Below are 20,676 nucleotides of genomic sequence, written 5' to 3'. Positions count from 1 at the left end.
TTGGAATATGGGAGGTAATGGAATATGGAATAAAATGGAATATACAATGGAATATGGAATGGAATAGAACATGGAATGGAATGGAATATACAGTGGAATATGGAATGGAATGGAAGTTGAAATGGAATGGAATATAGAATGGAATATGGAATGGGATGAACTGTGGAATGGAATATGGAATGGAATGGAATGTGGAATAGAATAGAATGGAATGGAAAATGGAATGGACTATAGAATGGAATATAGAATTGAATGGAATATGGAATGGGATGGAATGGACTGTGGAATGGAATGAAATGTGGAATGGAATGGAATATGGAATGAAATGGAATATGGAATAAGAAATGGAATGGAATATGGGAGGACATGGAATGGAATGGAATATGGGAGGAAATGGAATGTAGAATGGAATATGAAATGGAAGGTAATATGGAAAGGAATAGAATATTGAATGGAATATGAAATGGATGGAATATGGAATGCAATGGAATATGAAATGGAATGAAATAGAACATGGAATGGAATATTCAATGGAATGGAATCTGGAATGGAATGGAATATGGAAAGGAATGGAATATGGAATGGAGTGTAATGGAATGAAATATGGAAGGGAATGGAATATGGAATGGAATGGAATGTAGAATCGAATATGGAATGGAATGGAATATGGAATAGAATATAGAATAGAACATGGAATGGAATGGAATATTGAAAGGAATGGAATATAGAATGGATTGGAATAGAATAAAATATGGAAGAGAATGGAACATGGCATGGCATGGAATGGAATATAGAATGAAATGGAATATGAAATGCAATGGAATATGGAATGGAATGGAATAGGAAATGGCATGGAATGTGGAATTAAATGTGGAATGGAATATGGAATGGAATGGAATGTGGAATGGAAGATGGAATGGAATGGAATATGGAATGGTATGTGGAATAGAATGGATTATGGAAAGGAATGGAATGGAATGTGCAATGGAATGGAAAACAGAATGGAATGGAATTGGAATGGAATCAAATATGGAATGGAATGGAATACTGAATTAAATGGAATATGAAATGGAATTGAATATGGAATGGAATATGAAATGGCTGGAATTGAACGGAATGGAATGGCATATAGAATGGAATTTGGAATTGAATTAAATGGAATCAAAAATGGAATGGAATGAAATGGAATATAGAATCGAATATGGAATGGATTGGGATGGATTGGAATATGGAATGGAATTGAATATGGAATGGAATGGAATATGGAAGGAATGGAATATGGAATGGAGTGTAACGGAAAGGAATATGCAATGGAATGGAATATGGAATCAATGAAATGCACAATGGAATATGGAATGGAATATGGAATTGAATGGAATATGGAATTGAATGGAATTGGAATCATATATGGAATGGAATGTGCAATGGAATAGAACGTGGAATGGAATGGAATGTGGAATGGAATATGGAATGGAATGGAATGGCACATAATGGAAAGGAATATGCAATGGAATGGAATGGAATGGAATATGGAATAAAATGCAGTATGGAATGAGATGGAATGGTATATGAAATGGAATGGAATATGGAATGGTATAGAATATGGAATGGAATATAGAATGCAGTGCAATATGGAATGGAATAGAACGAAATGGAATATTGAATGGAATGGAATGTGGAATGGAATGGAATGTACAATGAATGGAATGTAGAATGGAATGGAATATGGAAGATGGAACGGAATGGAATGTGGAGTAGAATGGAATGAAAAATGCAATGGAATATGGAATGGAATGGAACGGAATATGTGATGGAACTGAATATGGAATGGAGCGGAACCGAGCAAAGCGGAACCGAGAGGATTGGAACTCCACCTTCACCACCCGCTACAACAGTGGCAGCATTTCAAGGACCTTGAAAGGGGAGAATCTCCTCATAACGGAGCACCACAGAATTTTCTGAATGCCAGTGCAAACACTGGCCACAGAGTTGGGTTGGGCCTGTGGCTCTGGATGTGTTGTGTTGGATCAGAGGCTCAGAGCGCACCAAGGTGTGGGGACAGCACCTGTGAATTTGTTCCAAGAAGGGCAAGAAAGCCGACAGGCTGGCTGAAAAGGCCTGGGGGAGAGGATATCACTTTCACCCAGGTCATAGTTAAATCCTTCTGTGTAGGTGCAAATTTAGTCTCTTTTTAAAGATTACCAGGAAAAGGGATTCTACTATCTCTCTTAGTAATGTATATTTTTATTAGAAGTCAATTTTATGCCTAGTTTTTGATTATTGTTCACTTTTTTCCTATTTTATTTGCCTCCTGTTGCATACTTATAAGAAGTCATTTTGTATTAATGAAAACAACTCTTTCCCTGTTTCTCCAGAGGAGAGTGAATTCTACAAAACAAATTCTTGAATCTAAAATTCATTACAAGGTGGTTGTTTGGATCTTGAACACAGGCCACCCCTAAGGAATGGCAGATTCTGCAGGAAAACAGCCAAGTACAAAAGCCTATTTAATTCCGTGTACATCTATGTCTGATAAATTCTCATCACCCCTTTTAGAAAGTCTAATTTTTGTATTTTTAGTAGAGATCTTGAACTCCTGACCTTGATATCTGCCCGCCTTGACCTCCCAAAGTGCTGGGATTACAGGTGTGAGTCACTGCTCCTGGCCTTTTTTGTTTTTTAAATAGATAGCTAGCAAAGAAGTTGAAGTACAATCTCACCACTACCACATTCCATAAGTGAAATCAAGTCTCAGATCACATTGCGCCACACTGACATTTTTTTAATGAAATGGTACTTAAGAGAGTTGAAAATGGTTTATGAGAACTCCTTCTCATGTAGGCTTGAGAACATCCCATTGTTTAGGTGCTTTGACGTCCACTGTGAGTGAAAGGTTTACTCAAGGCAACTGCCTGGATTTCAGAGCTAAGATTTCTTCACTCGTAGCTGGCACCAAGTTACCAGAATTCCCCAAAGTTGAAAGTTGGACAGAAGATCATTTACACAGGGCAAAATCCTTTGTAACACCCTCTTCACATAAAACTAGGGGGAGTCTAAAATATACTTAGCCATCTATAAATCTTGAATACTTTTTAAATTTTTTATTTTTATGTATTTATTTGAGATAGGGTCTCCCTCTATCGCCCAGGCTGGAGTGCAGTGGTGTGATCTTAGCTCACTGCAACCTCTGCCTCCCAGATTCAAGCGATTCTCCTGCTTCAGCCACCAGAGTAGCTGGATCTATAGGCATCTACCACCATGCCAGGCTAATTTTTTTATTTTAAGTAGAGATAGGGTTCCACCATGTTAGCCTGGCTGGTCTCGAACTCCTGACCCTCAGGCGATCCACCTGCCACGGCCTCCCAAAGTGCTGGGATTACAGATATGAGCCACAGCCCCCAGCCCTGCCTGCCCCCCTTTTTAAAAATAGAGTCTCTCTCTGTTGCCTAGGCTGGAGTGAAGTAGCAAGATCATAGCTCACTGCAGTCTTGAACTCCTGGATTCAGGTGATCCTCTTGCCTCACTCTACCAAGTAGATAGGACTACCTGTGTACGCCACCATACCTCACTAATTTTTTAATTTTTCTGTACATACCAGGTCTTGCCATGTTGCCCAGGCTGGTCTTCAACTCCTGGCCTCAAGTAATCCTCCTGCCTTGGCCTCCCAAAGTGCTGGGATTACAGGAGTGAGCCACGGCCAGCTCCTTGAATACCTTTGTTTTTACCATCTAGAACCCCTTTCAGATACTCAGAATGCTAGTAAATGGTCCACCATGTTTACCAATTAAAACCCATTTTTGCAATTCAGTATGGTAATTGGCAAAGCATCAGATGTTACTAGAGATACAGATAATAGAATCTCAATAAATAGCTGCCTTCAGAGTATGGCTTTCCTGATTGGAATGCTGGCTGACCACCTGAACTGTGCATATTTTATTGGAATGCTGACAGCACTTGTATTGTAGGTTAATCTGAGAAGCACCTATAATGTCACAATATGCATGCAGAAGCATTCTGATGTAAATAACTGAAATCATCATACTAACAGATGGTTAAAAAAAAAAAGTGAGAGTCAGAAGATAGGTCTGGACACCATCAGAATAGGACACTCTAAGGCAGATGTAAAAGTAGGTGAGCTTTGGATGCTACCGAGAGGTCAAGTAAGGAATAAAAAGACTACAATGAGTCCATGGCTTTGACTGCAGAAAGCCACTTGACCTGGATGAGAACGAGTTCATGAACTAGTGGCCACAAGAGTCTTGCTGTGGAGGGAGGAGGGACAGGGAGGTAAATACAGAAGATAAGCACACCAGGCTGGAGAGCAGTGGCACAATCTCAGCTCTGCCTCCTGGGTTCAAGCGATTCTCCTGCCTCTGCCTCTGGAGTAGCTGGAACTACAGGCGTGTACCACCACACCCGGCTAAGTTTTGTATTTTTGGTTGAGATGAGGTTTCACAGCCTCGGCCTCCCAAAGTGCTGGGATTGCAGGTGTGAGCCACCGTGCCCGGCCAGGATAAGCACCCTTTTTAAGAGACGAAGAAGAAAGATGTGTTTCAAACCAGATAAGTTTGAAAGAAACATTTTGTCCATGTTGTGATTTTCATTTGTTGGCTTTAAGATAGAGGAATCATGTGCGTGGTTAAATGTAATCTATCTAGAAAGCATGGATAGAAATGTAACCTGGGCTGGGCACCAGCAATCCCTGCTACTCGGGAGGCGAAGGCAAGAGAATCACGTGAACCTGAGAGGCAGAGGCTGCAGTGAGCCGAGATGATGCCGTCGTACTCCAGCGTGGGTGACAGAGCAAGATTCCATCTCAAAAGAAAGAAAAGAAAAGTATACTGTACAGGGAAGCAGCCTGTATAGAAAAAGGCTGAAAAGCCAGGAGAGAGGATAACCAACCTACCCAAACCAGCAGACGTGGAGGTGCTGTGGTGCCTAGGAGGAAGGGAGGGAATAATTGTGAGTCGCAGGGTAGTTACTTAGATTTGTTTTTAGATGGGTTTTTGGTGTAGGCCAATGTGTATTTTGTACATAAAAAGAACTACTCAAACGTTTTATTGGGTTTAAACAATTCGTGTTCCATCTATGAGGATGACAAACTCAAAAACCCAATCCTTAGGCTCTCGGTGACTCTCACAAATCTCACTGTTTAGAAGTCTAGCAAAAATGGCCGGGCGCGGTGGCTCATGCCTGTAATCCCAGCACTTTGGGAGGCCGAGGCGGGTGGATCACGAGGTCAAGAGATCGAGACCATCCTGGTCAACATGGTGAAACCCTGTCTCTACTAAAAATACAAAAAATTAGCTGGGCATGGTGGCGCATGCCTGTAATCCCAGCTGCTCAGGAGGCTGAGGCAGGAGAATTGCCTGAACCCAGGAGGCGGAGGTTGCGGTGAGCCGAGATCGCGCCATTGCACTCCAGCCTGGGTAAAAAGAGTGAGACTCTGTCTCAAAAAAAAAAAAAAGGAAGTCTAGCAAAATTGAACGGTCACTTTCAAGGTACTTTTGATTAATGTTTGGTTTGGTCCTTTTTACCAACTTAAACACCTTAAATATTTTAAACTGCATTTATAATATATTCTACTTCCTTTTTAAGTACCTTATTTATTTACTTAGACAAAACCTTGCTGTGTACTTAATAATTGTCATAAAGCGGCCAGGCGCTCGTGCCTGTAATCCCAGCACTTTGGGAGGCCAGGCTAAGGCGGGCGGATTGCTTGAGCTCAGGAGTTTCCAAACAGCCTGGGCAATACGGTGACGCCCTGTCTCCACTAAAATACAAAACATTAGCTGGGCGTGGTGGGGTGTTCCTGTAGTCCTAGCTACTCAGGAGGCTGAGGCAGGAGAATCGCTCGAACCTGGGAGGCAGAGTTTGCAGTGAGCAGAGATCACTCCACTGCACTCCAGTCTGGGCGACAGAGAGAGACTCCGTCTCAAATAATAATAATAATTATTATTGTTATAAAGCTATTAAAATAAAGTTATAGAGTTGACTTAAAGTCCTCTTAATAATATGCAGAAACTTGGGATGATTTCAGCTTAAAATCAGAAGCCTAATAATTCAATTATTCATTTTTAATTGGTTTTCAAAAACTGTCACTCTAATAGGTCAGATTCCGTCAATATTAGTAGTACAGAAAAGACCAAATATGCACGAAAATATGAATAGCATGTCTTCAATACTTTAAACCTTTCTATATTTAATTTTTAAATCCTCCCAGAGTTGACACATATTTACCAAGGAAGAAAATTAGCTGGAAAGGGCCAGGCGCGATGGCTCAGACCTATAATCCCAGCACTTTGGGAGGCTGAGGTGGGCAGATCATGAGGTCAAGAGATCGAAACCATCCTGGCCAACATGGTGAAACCCCGTCTCTACTAAAAAATACAAAAATTAACTGGGCGTGGTGGCGCACGCCGGTAGTCCCCGCTGCTCGGGAGGCTGAGGCAGGAGAATTGCTTGAACCCGGGAGGTGGAGGTTGCAGTGACCCGAGATCGCGCCATTGCACTCCAGCCTGGGGCCTGGCAATAGAGCAAGACTCTTGTCTCAAGAAAAAAAAAAAAAGAAAGAAAATTAGCTGGAAATAACTGAGGCCATTTTCAATCAGATATTTTGACAGAGTTTCGGGCTCCAGAGCAATTTTCATCCTCTCAGCTGTCATACTGACGCCCTTTTTAGAGTAGCTATGTCATGAGTTACAAAAATTAAAAAGGGTAGATCACCCTATGAGTTATGAAACTCATAGGTTTCGTTGCCCACATCCCTGGATGCCAGTTATACACAGTACCTGATTCTTGATCTGCTCAAGGAAATAGATCAACCAAGTTGCTTCTTCACCTTTAAGATAGGTACATATTTTTCCATCTAAATGTTAGAGACCTTTGAATTTGATGGAGTTCTGAGATTTTTTTTTTCTATCTAATACCTTTAAACTTGATAGCCTAAAATAAATGCATTTTCTGTTTAATGATAAAGATCTTTAAATGGATACTAGATATGAACATCTCTTTCCTATTTCTAAACAACATTAACTTAGGCTAGGTGCAGTCACCTGTAATCCTAGCATTTCGGGAGGCCAAGATGGAAGGATCACTTGAGACCATGAGTTCAAGACCAGCCTGGGCAACATAGTGAGATCCTGTCTCTATAGAAAACAATTTTTAAACATTAGCTAGTTGTGGTGGCACACGCCTGTAATCTCAGCTACTGGGGAGGCTGAGGCAGGAAGATTACTTGAGCCCAGGAGTTGGAGGATGCAGTGAGGTATTATCACACCACACACTCCAGTTTGGGCAACAGAGCGAGACCCTGTTTCCAAAAAAAAAAAAAGAACTGTGAACTTGATAGAATCCTACATTCTTTCTTAGGACCACACAAAGGTTCAGATGTTTAAATGATCTCCAGTTGAGTTTTGAATATCCTTCTTGATCAAGTTAAGTCTGAGTTGCTGTTATAATATAAGGTAATTTTTCTCAGAGTTATGGGGAGTGGGAAGGCAGTTGAGATCGTTCGCATCTGATGGCTTTATTTTTTCTCTGTGAATTAGGATGTGAAGTTGTCTGTTGAAGGAGGTGGGAGTTACAGGGCAGGGAGAGTGAGAAAAAAGTTTTAAAATTCCTCCATTGGTAATAGGTAATCTGAGTAGCTCCATGCTGCCTGTTGTAGAGTCTCCTAATTGTGTGACGTTAGGTCCGTTTAAAATGGAAAAAATACTCATGCTGAGATCTAATAATTCATCTTTAACATTTAGTCTATATGTTTTACATTAAACATGTGTACTTATTCGTTTATTTTCCATTTGATAACAACTTTTTTTTTTTTTAAGACAGAGTCTTGCTCTGTCACCTAGGCTGGAGTGCAATGGCGCGATCTTGGCTCACTGCAACCTCCACCTCCCGGGTTCTTTCAATTCTCCTGCCTCAGCCTCCCAAGTAGCTGGGACTACAGGCACACGCCACCATGCCCGGCTAACTTTTTATATTTTAGCAGAGACGGGGTTTCACCATGTTGCCCAGGCTGGTCTCGAACTCCTGAGCTCAGGCAATCTACCCACCTAGGCATCCCAAAGTGCTGGGATTACAAGCATGAGCCACTGCACCCAGCCAACAAATATTCTTTATAGCTGATCAAGAAGTCGCAGCTCAATGGCAAAGGACTTTATTAATAAAGCAATTGAAATAGTCACTTATACAGCAAAAAGTTCTAGACTCATTTAACATTTATTTCCATTTGCTAGTCAATTACCAGCTGTCAGAGCATAATAAATATTATAAATTTGAGTCAGAAGCTGTCACCTCTAATTGTATTAACTCTTCCTAATCATAGGTAGTGATTTGTCCTGTGAAAGAATGATATTAATCACTGACTTTCATCTGTCTTCATAATGGTGGAAAATTGCCACTGGATTCCATTGCTGAAGTGAAGTAAATCAATGTAGACACCAAAAATGAAAGCAGGCAGTGATGACTCATGAATATTTCCATTCATGTTAACAAGGTTCTCATTGTTTCCAGACAGAAAGAAAAAAAATGACAGCTAACTTTCAAAGCTTTTTGCTTCTTAGTCTTAAAAGTATAGTTTTGTCTTATCATTGTTTCTAGCTCACACTTATGGAGTACTTCTTATATGCCAGGCACTATGCTCACAACTTTATATAAACTATCACTTTTAATCTTCACAACCACCGGTGAGGTTATTGGTTCTTATACTTATGGCACTTATACTACTATACTTTGCATTTTATAATGAAGAAATGAAGGTGTAAAATAACTTGAGTAATTTGTTGTGCAAAACAGCAGAGCCTGGAGTCAAACCCAAGCAATTTAACTTCTATAACTTAATCTCAACTAGTACTCTACACTGATGGGTAGTATTTGAATCAAGTAGGAATGCTTTTGAGTCGAAGTAACTAAAATCCAACATATAGTAGTTTACAAAGTAGTGATTTTCTTTTCTCTCACTTCATAGAAGGAATGGAAACAGGCAGCTACTCATGTTGGTTTAGGAGCTCAGCACAGCCAGGACCAGTGACTGTGATTTCTTGACCTTTCCCTTGTGGCAGCAAAAATGACTGCTTCAATTTCAAACTTCATATTTGAAAAAGAGAAGGGGAAACAGTGGGCACTCACTGTAACTATCATGAAAGCAAAAACTTTTCCATTTATATATCTCATGTTTCAAATGATCATCCTTATCTGCAAGGGTAGAAAACAGCAAGGGAGTAGGGAGTTGGGGATGACTGATGGACCAGCTGCGGGTCAAAAGTTATGGAATCTACAGGCACTGTAGGATTTTTTGTTTTTTTTTTTTTTTGGGACAGAGTTTCACTCATGTTGCCCAGGCTGGAGTGCAATGGTGTGATCTTGGCTCACTGCAACCTCTGCCTCCCGGGCTCAAGTGATTCTCCTGCTTCAGCCTCTTTTTTTTTTTAAGAAGAAAACCTAGGCAATACCTTTCAGGTCATAGGCATGGCAGCCTCTTGAGTAGCTGGGATTAATTTTGTATTTTTAGTAGAGAGGGGGTTTCTGCATGTTGCTCACGCTGGTCTTGAACTCCTAACCTCAGTGATCCGCCCACCTTGACCTTCCAAAGTGCTGGGATTACAGGCATGAGCCACTGCGTCTGGCCTTATGCTATAGGAATTTTTCACTGTCTCCTTACATTCTCTCTGCCCTTCCTTCCTTCCTTCCTTCTTTCCTTTGTTCCTTCCTTCCTTTTGAGTAAAAAGAGCTATGATTCTCCATATATGTAACTAATAGTATATTTATTCTTGCCTTGTTTTCTAGGATGTGTTCCCAGACAGAAAGAGAAAGCTGGGGTTCCACTACTTAAATCAGGACTTACTGGTTGCAAGTAACAGAAACTCATGCACACCTAACTGAGAAAATGGATGCATTTCAGCCATTTATTCAATAAATATTTATTAAGCACTCATTATATTCCAAGAACTCTTCTAGGCTCTAGGGTTATATCAGTGAACAAAACATTTTTTAAGAAAAGAATGAACAAGAAGATGAGAGAATCTCATAGAATCCAAAGATTGGCAAGCAGCAGGGCTGTGGGGAGGGACAGAAACCAGGGACTAAGAAGCTGTCAGCAATCCAAACAGCAGCTCTAAGCCAATCTCTATTCTGCTCACTCTGCCTTCTCTTAATTCTTAGTTTGCATGGTGGGTAGAACATGACCACCCACAAGCCTGAGTTTTCGTCTTCTGCTTATGCACACAGTTCACACTGAACCACAGTCTCTCAGTTCTAATTCCAAAAACCCAGGCAAAAGAATTGGAATTCACTGAAGTCAGGGACACTCTTATCCCTGTGTTACAGGGGCCATTGTGAGTGAAGCAGGCACCTCGATTCAAAGGTTTCTACCTTGCAAGCCTTCCTGTCACTGCTGCCCATCCATCTTAGGCTTATTGATGCTTTTTAGGCACTTTGCCTCTCATCCATGCCAAAGCACCTGCCCACTGCCCCAGAGCCTTAAAAGTTAACTCTACCTTGAAGAGCACATTTTTTAAAGCCCTGTAAGAATTGCTTGGGTCCAGGTCATTTTGAAGTTTTTCAAATCACTCTTGTGCCCTCATGCATATCTGTTTCCCATACAACCCTTTTCCTTGTCTTCTAGATAATGGGAGAGAATCAAGGCTCAGTTAACATCAAACTCCCTTCTCCCTTCAAACCAAGCCTTCAGAAGCCAACACCAGCACTAATAAATTTGGTTCCAAAGTACACATTGCAGTGTAGGTCGGGATATTCTTTTATGACCCTTATAAACTATAAGCCAATGAGATGCGGTTGTTGATGATTCTTTTCCAAACCTCCTCTTTGTTTCAAACCAATAGATGTTTTTCCATTCAGAGATATACTGAATTGCTGACCTGTGGCTAATCTGTTTTTCTCCAGGCTGTGGATTACCCTCCAAGTGGAGGAGGATGGGCAGGCTGGGGATCCTGGGGCAAATCCCTGCTGTCATCAGCATCTGCCACAGTAGGTAAGCATTGTATGTTGCACTGGAATAGGCAAAGTCCCGAAGCCTAATAGGATGGGACGTTTTGATCCTACCATATACTAATAGAGTTTAACATTAGCCGGTGAGCAAACCATGTTTACTGCTTACTATTCTAAGTGCTTCATTTATTCCTCCAATACATTTGTTCCTCAAAATAACCCTATATGAAGGAACTGTTGTTCACTGCACTTTACAGATAAGGAAGCTGACTCAGAGAGAGACTAAGACCTTGACCAAAGTCAGGGATGTCTGGGTTGCAATTCAAAAACCAAGTAGTATGGCTTTTAGCCACTGTATTTTACTGTCTTTTAAAATACAATCTATTCTTAAAGCTTTGTGTTTGTCATCCGTCTTGAAGTTTTTTTAATGTACAACTCATCTACTCCCAAAAAGGATTTGAAGTATCTTGAAAAAGGCATTTCATTAGCAGAATATTGAAATATAAGTAGAAAACAATGTGCTGGTAGGGAGGATATGTATATTTTATATATCCCAAGGCTGATAGAGTTTTTGCAATTGAGTATTGACCTCAACTCTGAGCTTCTTGGCTGACAGTACATTATTTATTTCTCTTTGAAAACAAAATTTTAATTTAAATAAATATATTTTTATGGTTTAAAATTTTTAAAGACATTTCCCGTATTTCTTCTTATATAAGGAGAAAATATGATGGACAGTGTAGTGTCTTTCTGAGTGCAAATTTGTCAGGATATTTTTCATGTTACCATGAAAAATATGTCTAAGATATGCCATACCATCAATATGTCTAAGATAATTTATCAAAGACATTTCATCTTGAAGGTAGAAGGTAAGGAGAAGACAGGGGAAGCCACATTTAACAGAGTTTTCACATCATCCACTTCAGGTGTTCCAAGGTACAGCCCATGGCCATGGGGATCTTGTGATGGGCCATGAATTGGTCCGCTTCACTGTTACTCCTCAAACCAGGAAACTCTTAAGGCCTTTTGTCCCACCCCAATGGACCATGGCCACAGTGTTAAGGGCCAGATAGCTAACTTGATAGAGCTTAAGCTGCCTAGAAGAATGGATAGATTGCATTCCTCTAATTCCATCTCTGTCAATGATCAGTTCTCTCAGGAAGGCTCTGGGAAGAAGTAGCAGAGGCCAAATAAATGTTGACCTCTCTGGTAAGAGCCTGGGGAGCAGATTTTCTCTATTGCCTATTGAAGGGGAGGGTATGCCTTGAGTACTACATATGCAGATGACAAAATTAACCAAATTAAAGCAGAGGCGCCTGTTCTGTTTTTCTGAATGGCATCCTCTGTCCTTGGAAAAATGTTTGAACTTTTGGTGGCTATCGAAAGGGTCTTGCCACCAGTGGCACTTAGAAGTGGCATGCTTTCTAAGTGGTATGCTTTTTTTTGGCATGAGCCAAAAACTAAAAAGGGGGTTCTAAAAGATTGTTTTAATGGGAATAAGTCGTGGAAAAGTAAATAATATGGTCACTAAAATTATACAGCTCTTCCCGTGGCTTATATCATAAAACAGTTAAGTGTCCCGGATATTCCCAGTTTCAACGGTATCCAAAAACACTCTGGCTTATAATGAATTTGGTGCTTCGAGAGTTCTACTATAGATGGAGGACTTACTCTTTCACTAAACTTTTAAATACAAGTTTCTGCCCCAGTAAATGCAGAACTCATCTGCCCTGTCGGTAGCAGTTACAGGTGCCCTTTGCACACACATGCATCTGCCTGTAACTGCTCTACCCCTGGTTGGTCAGACAATTTGCTATTGTTTCTCATTCGGTGGCTGTACCTCATTTGATTTGGGGCTTCGCTGGACGCTCCCAGGGTTTTCTGTCCAGGAACTGACAGCTCGGCCCTTGAATTTACTATCCAGCATCTTCTTTGGTGTCCTGTTGTAATGTGACCTTTGCACACGTGCAGCTTTGGTTCCAGTGGACTGTGGGTTTTGTTACCTGGCTCACATGTAACCAGTAGGTGATGCTGACTTTACTGCTTAACAAGCAGAATTTGGCCAGGCTGGGTGGTTCCCACCTGTAATCTCGGCACTTTGGGAGGCTAAGGTGAGTGAATCATTTGAGGTCAGGAGTTTGAGACCAGCCTGGCCAACATGATGAAACCCTGTCTCTACCAAAAATACAGAAGTTACTGGGCATGGAGGTGGGAGCCTGTAGTCCCAGCTACACAGGAGGCTGAGGCAGGAGAATCACATCACTTCAACCTGGGAGGTGGAGGTTGCAGGGAGCCAAGATTGTGCCACTGCACTCCAGCCTGGGCAACAGAACAAGACTCTCTCTCAAAAAAAAAAAAAAAAAGCAGGATGTGATTTTTCGTGGCAGGTTCCTTTTGACTGGAGCTCATCTTATCTTAATCTGTGGCCTGTGCTAATGTTTGGGGTTGCTCTCTAAGTTTCTCCGTGTCTAAGCCACCATGCAGATGAGAAATACCGCATCTTGTTACCCTCACAACAATTTATAAATTCTGGTGGTTCTCATCCGGCTCTGAGTAGTCATTGATCCAGAAGAGCCTAGAGGGATAACTTCCTGTCGGCCATCGTGATCATTGCACCAGTCATATTTTTCATGGCACATGATCATTGTGCCAAGAAAAATCACATCCTGCTTTTTAAGCAGTAAAGTCAGCACCATCTACTGGTTATATTTGAGCCAAGTAGGAAAACCTGTAGTCCTTGGAGCACAGTCCACTGGAACCAAGGCTGCATATGTGCCAAAGTCAGATTACAATAGGACACCTAAGAAGACGCTGGATAGTAAACTCAATTGCTCCTAGGCTGCTGGATAGTAAATGCATAGGGCGAGCTGTCAGTCCATGGACAGAAAAACTTGCCAGTTTTCCTCTAAGGTGAGTGAGCACATGGTTTCTCTGGGAGTGTATGACATTTGCACATTCCTCATGCAATATCAGAATGAAGTTCAGTATACCCTCTTGTATCAGTTTCTATTGCTGTATAAGGAATTACTGTGAAGTTAGAGGCTTAAAACAACATGCATTCATTATTTTACAGTTTCCATGGGTCAAGAGTTCAGGTATGGGACAGCTGATCGGTGTCTTACCAGGCTGAAATCAGGGTGGCAGCCAGCTGTATTCTCACCTGAGGCTCACATTTGCCTGAGGCAGCCTAGCCCTGGGGTTGACACCATGTTTGCACATAATGGAAGTTGTGCCTCTCTTGCCTCTCTCAATCCCAAGATAGTGGCTCAACATAGACCACAGATCAGGAAGGCACTCATAACTTTAATGTCTCTGGAGGACACGTTGGTGCAGCTAGGAGGAAGCCCAGAGTCGCGGCTGAGGCCAAAGCTCTGCCAGCTGCTCAGCTGGCACCTCTGCTTTGAAGACATCATCTTTTGGGGTCATTCACATTGTTGGCAGATTCAGTTTTTGAAGTTGTAGGACTGAGGTCCCTGTTTTCCTGCTGGCTATTGACCAGGGGTCACTTTTAGCTCCTAGATGCTGCCCTCAGGTCCTCCTTCAAAGCCAGCGGGAAAGTCTCTCTCATGCTTTAAATCGCTACCTTCAGGAAGGGCCTCTTCATTTTAAAGACGCTCCTGATTACTTCAGGCGCCCTAAGATGATCTCTCTTTTGAGTCACTGAAATTCAACTAATCAAGGACCTTAATTACATCTGAAAATTCTCATCTTTGCTGGATAAAATAACCTAATCACAGGACTGAAATCCCATCCTGTTTACACTCCTGCTCACACTCCAGAGGGAGTGGGTACACATCACATAGGGTGTATACATCTGGGACAAGAATCTTGGGGGCCATCTCTCAGTACAGTCATGCTTCACTTAACAATGGGAATACCTTTTGAGAAATGGGTTATTCGGTCATTTAATCATTGTGCAAACCTCACAGAGTATACACAAGCCCTCATAGCTAGGCTATGCAGTAGAGCCTATTGCTCCTAGGCTGCAAACATAGGGCAGCCTATTACTGTATGAATACTGTAGGCAATTGTAACACCATAATAAGTATTTGTGTATTTAATATATCTAAACATAGAAAAGGTACAGTAAAAAACAGCATTATAATCTTATGGGACCACTGTCATAGATGTGACCCCGTCGTTGGCCAAGAGTTTGTCATGTAGTGCGTTCCGCCTACCTTAATTCTCTTCTTTTCTGTTTGAGATCTTCGTCAGTTACACTACCAGTTCCAGACTTAGTATTTTTATGGCTCTGCTACATGCTGGAATTTTGAAAAGCAAGTGAATCTTGGCATTTTTCTCTTGTTTACCTACAAAATGGCAAAGGGTACATGAGGAAGGTCATTAAAATTTTGAAATATTGATGCTCGTTCTAAAAATCCCTTTGGATAAATTTTAGAGCTATCTTTAGAAAAGCCAGTACTAAAATTGTTCATCACCATGATCATCACTACCCACCCCTCGGCCGTGAATACAATAGAAATATGACTAAAAACACTGCCTAAATTGCTCCTACTGCCTATTTTGGAGATTTCTGATCAGGACATGCTGTGACTTTGTATAGTAATAGTAGCTAAAACAAGAGCAATATACATTTCAAAACTGGACAAGTGTCTTCGTAGACCTATACAGAACTAAAACATGTCGCTTAACAGGAGGCTGCAGTCATAGGTTTCTAGGCTGGAAATAAGCAGTGGTGGTTGGGAGTTTGGTGCCTGAAAGGTAACAGGGGTCATAAGTAGCCCACACATGGAACCAGGTTCATGCCTAAAACAGGTTGGAATGGGGCTCAAAGATCTGTGACAGAGACTTTAAAGTTATGGGTGCCTTCCTGATCTGTGGTCTGCATTGAGCCAATGTGGCTTTACAGCATTAGCAGTTTCTCATCACCAGGCAAAGAAACTTATTAGAAAACAGATCACTCACAGTAGTAGACAAGCTCTTGAAGATTTATAAATTGCCTGTGGAAAGTAAAGAAAGAAAATAACCACATATTCAATTGCAATTGATTTCCACTGAGAAATCTCATGTATACCCCCAGGGTAATTCCAGTTGCAGACAGGGGTGCAAAACACATAGTCCTTACTAAAACACAGAGCTGTCAATTGAGCACTAGAAATGGAAAGCTTTACTTCTTACAGTTGTTGAAAAGCTGCAGTTAGAATAGTTAGAACTGTTTAGAGTTGGCAGGAGAGTAACAGGAGAATAGAAACAATTGAAAAATGCTACTCTCTTGGAATGAGCACTGTACCATGGGTCATAAGACCTGAGACCTGGTCCTGAATGCTACTACCCTGTGATCACAAGGGACTGTGACTAACTACCTACACCCATGCCCTTAACCTCTCTAAGACTCAGGTTCTTTGTATGGAAAAGTGTGGGTGGAAAAACTTGAGACATTCTAAGATCTTTTCCAACTTTTTTTACTCGTTATTTTTATATTTTATATTTTATCTTTTGCCTCAATACTATGACTGTAAGGTTAAGGGAAAGTGAGAAAAAGTGACCTTCCCAATGCATATCCAAAATCAAACATTTTTCAGCCAACAATTATTTTTGGAGAGGCCTTAACTCTTGCATTAGGCTCATCTACAGCCACACTGTCATCACATTCTAAGAAGATTTGATCACCTGTCACCCATGCCTTTGGACAAGTTTGTGAAATGAAATAAGCATGGTTATTATTTCCAGGCAGAAAGCAGAGTAGAAAACATTTTAGAAAGGAGGATTTTTTGGGAGGCCAAGACAGGCGAATCACTTGAGGTCAGGAATTCAAGACCAGCCTGGCCAACATGGCAAAACTCCGTCTCTACTAAGAAAAATACAAAAATTAGCTGGGTATGGTGACATGCCTCTTTAGACCCAGCTACTCAGAGGCTGCTGCAGAACACTTGCTTGAACCCAGGAGGCGGAGGTTGCAGTGAGCCAAGCTCGCACCACTGCACTGCAGGCTGGGCGACAGAGCAAGACTCCATCTCAGAAAAAAGAAAAGAAGGTTTTGATCGTAGTTCCAAATCCCACAGCATCTTATAGACCTGGCTTGTTTCTAAAATTTATTACTAGGCTAAGAGTGATAGATCAGTCATCAAAATGAAAGTCAACAATGCTAAAACATATATAAGTATACAAAAGGAAGAGCTCTATAGTAAAATCGAGTAATTTATTTCTAGATACTACCAAAAGCCTAAATGTTTATTTGAAATTCTAATTTTGACAGTTTTATGAGTTTAAACATCTTATGCAAGAGTATCTGAGGTTGGGGGTTGGTGTGTATGGAATGTACCTGATCTGTATATTTATTTTTTCAAAATTACCATTGCTCCCCTACCTCATCCTCTCCCAAGGTACATAGTTTTTTCCCTCTGCACATTTTAATGAAACTCTACCAGTCCTGTCAGAAATGACAGTGTTTATTACAGAGAATGACAAACTTGTCAAAATGGTACTACAATGAGAAATCGTCACTGTATAAATCACTGTCGACAGCACATGGATTCATTTTTGAAGGTGACATTGCTGATGATGTGAAAATTCTCAAGGATCATTGAGACAAAGAGAATAGGATAAATGCTAAGAGTTTGCCCACCGTCCTTTAGATTCTATGAGTAAGACACAGGGGTTAATGAGTTTCTGTTGGACTTCTGGGGAAATATCATCAGTTCAATAACACTTCTTATCTATTTTGAGCCTAAAGGAAAGTAAACATCTGATTACAGAGTGGACTTCAACCATCATATGGAGGGGAAAGACTATTCCAAAGGAAGGTTGATTGGCTCCCTTTTTGCTGCACTATAATTCACTTCAGTTGAGCATGGCAATATCAACTTGTGTTTTTCTGAACAATTGCTCTTCACAGCTTTTTATAATATCTTGAATTGATTGATAGAAGAGTCTGCAACACAGTCAATCCTTTTTTTAGATATATATATTTATATGTTTATAAATATATATATCATATTTATTTATAAATATATAAGATACGCTTATATCTTATATATTATAAATATATAAGATGTACTATTATTATATATTATCTTATATATTATAAATATTATATATCATCTTATATATTATAAATATTATATATTATCTTATATATTATAAATATTATATATTATCTTATATATTATAAATATATAAGAAGTACTATGTGCTATTATAAATATATAAGATGTACCTTGGCCCTTTTAATGGTTACATAGTATCCCGCTGAATAGAGATAGATATATCTATATCTGTCTACATATGTGTGTGTATATATATACATATATAAATATATATTTATATTTATAAATATATGATATATATTTATAAATGTGTATATATGATATATATTTATATATGCATAAATATATGATATATATTTATAAATGATATAATATATATGATATATATTTATAAATGTGTATATATATGATATATATTTATATATGTATAAATATATGATATATATTTATAAATGATATAATATATATGATATATATTTATAAATGTATATATATATACACACACATATGTAGACAGATATAGATATATCTATCTCTATTCAGCGGGATACTATGTAACCATTAAAAGGACCAAGGTACATCAGCGTTCTAGGTTGGATGCCCGGCAGAAGGATGAGGCAGAAATTGTGTACTGGAGTTTTACTGTGAAGTGCTTTCAGGAACAAGCTTTTCAGGAGAGCAAAGGATTGGGAAGCCAAACTGAGCCAAGGGAGAAGTTGAACTGCAATGTCGTTACAGGAGAGGTCTCAGCCTATCCCATAGGAAGCTTGGGGTTTGGGATGACTCTTCAGAGATGTCTTCCATTCATCCCCAGGGCAGGGCCTTTATATCAATGGCTCCCCCATTGACCAGTCACTGTAGTCTATTCTTGGTGGCACCAACTCCCTTTGGTCAAGGGCAATTCAAAGGCAGGCATTTATTTAGTTGAGAGCTGTCTGTAGACAACACTCCCAGCATCAGGGAGAATGAGCTGTGATTCCAGGCAGCACACAGCACCCACCACTGTCTCTGTGTGCTGAGACTTCCACTGCATACTGCCAAATGGGAAAAGCCTGGTCCAGAAGACTTATATGTAAGTAAACATGCTTTTGTATTCCTGAAAGGAATCACAAAAAACAATTAGAACTGTTATCTTTAGGAGGAAGGGGTCGAGGGGAGAGAAAGGGGTACCTTAAGTCTTTTAAAAGCTTCAAGAACTTTTAGACTTTTAGAAGTCACTCCCATATCAGAGAAAATGCATTAGGATGTACCCACATTTCTCATTAAATTTACTATACATGCACATACATATATATAACTATGTAGGAATTGAATTTATTTGAATGATAATTGACCAGCTGGTCCAATATTACATTTCGAATACATTTAAGTCAATATTAATTATCTAATTTGCAATTTTATTTATTTTTTCTTTTAAAGCTAACGGTTTCTGCAGGCCTTAATTATTTCCATAGGCCTTTATAAGCTCATATACTCTGTTGCTTATTATGTCACTGGAAACTGTCTAAACAGAAAGAGGCAGGTCCACCTTCCCTTATCTATGTTTCTATACTCTTTGGACTTGCTGGTATTATAAATGTTTTTATTTTTTAAATCTTCACTTGAAAACATTCTCAACACCACTAATCATTAGGGAAATGCTAATCAAAACCACAATGAGATACTATCTCACATCAATTAGAATGACTTAAAAAAATTTTTTACCACTAAATATTTCAGTATAAGAATGACTATTAAAAAACAACAACAACAACAACAAAAAACAAGTGTTGTTGAGGATGTGGAGAAGTTGGAACCCTTGTGTGCTCTTGGTGTTGTTATAAAATGGTACAGCTGCTGTGGAAGACAGTATGACAGTCCCTCAGAAAACTAAAAACCGAATTACCATATGATCCAGCAATTCCACTTCTGACTATATTTCCAAAGGAATTGAAGGCAGGGTCCCAGGGAGATATTTGTACACCCATGATCATAGCAGCATTACTTGCAATAACTAAAACAGAAGCAACCCAAGTATCTGTCAACAGATCAATGGAAAAGTCAAATGTGGTCTCTACATACAAGGGAATATTATTCAGATTTTTAAAGGAAGGAAATTCTGACATATGTTTCAGCATGGATGAACAGTGAGGACATTATGCTAAGGGAAATGAGCCAGTCACAAAAAGACAAATACAAATACTGTGTGATTCCACTTCTGTGAGCACTTGGAAGTAGTCAAAATCCTAGGGAGCTGAGAATGTTCTATCAGAACATAGAATGATGATTGCCAGGGGCTAGTGAAAGAAGGGAGTGGAGAATTATTGTTTAATGGGTATTGAGTTTCAGTTTTACACAAAGAAGACTTCTGGAGATGGATGGTGGTGATGGTTGCACAGTATTGTAAATGTATTTGGTACCTCTGAACTACTCAGATAGGAAAGATTCCGATGGTAAAATGTGGCCAGGCACAGTGGCTCATGCCTGTAATCCCAGCACTTTGGGAGGCCGAGGTGGGCAGATCACCTGAGGTCGGGAGTTCGAGACCAGCCCGACCAACATGGGGAAACTCCATCTCTACTAATAATACAGAATTAGCCAGGTGTGGTGGCGCATGCCAGCTACTTGGGAGGCCGAGGTGGGAGAATCTGTTGAAACCAGGAGGCAGAGGTTGCAGTGAGCCGAGATCATGACATTGCACTCCAGCCTGGGCAGCAAGAACAAAACTCTGTCTCAATTA

General features: G+C 40.1%; 1 protein-coding gene across 2 annotated transcripts in view; it reads left to right on the top strand.

Annotated features, from left to right (window-relative positions):
- FAM114A1 (family with sequence similarity 114 member A1) overlaps positions 1-20,676 on the top strand; it is a 78,379-nt gene that overhangs the window by 13,258 nt on the left and 44,445 nt on the right. For both annotated transcript variants that reach the window (XM_017527272.2, XM_017527271.2), the window contains exon 3: positions 10,906-10,993. In XM_017527272.2, coding sequence (XP_017382761.1) covers positions 10,906-10,993 — 88 coding nt within the window. The remainder of the gene's footprint in view (positions 1-10,905; positions 10,994-20,676) is intronic.

The sequence above is a fragment of the Cebus imitator genome, unplaced genomic scaffold (assembly GCF_001604975.1).
Source record: "Cebus imitator isolate Cc_AM_T3 unplaced genomic scaffold, Cebus_imitator-1.0 Scaffold47, whole genome shotgun sequence".
NCBI classification, from domain to species: domain Eukaryota; kingdom Metazoa; phylum Chordata; class Mammalia; order Primates; family Cebidae; genus Cebus; species Cebus imitator.
Note: the sequence above shows the minus strand (reverse complement) of the source record. Positions and strands in the feature narration are given on the sequence as shown.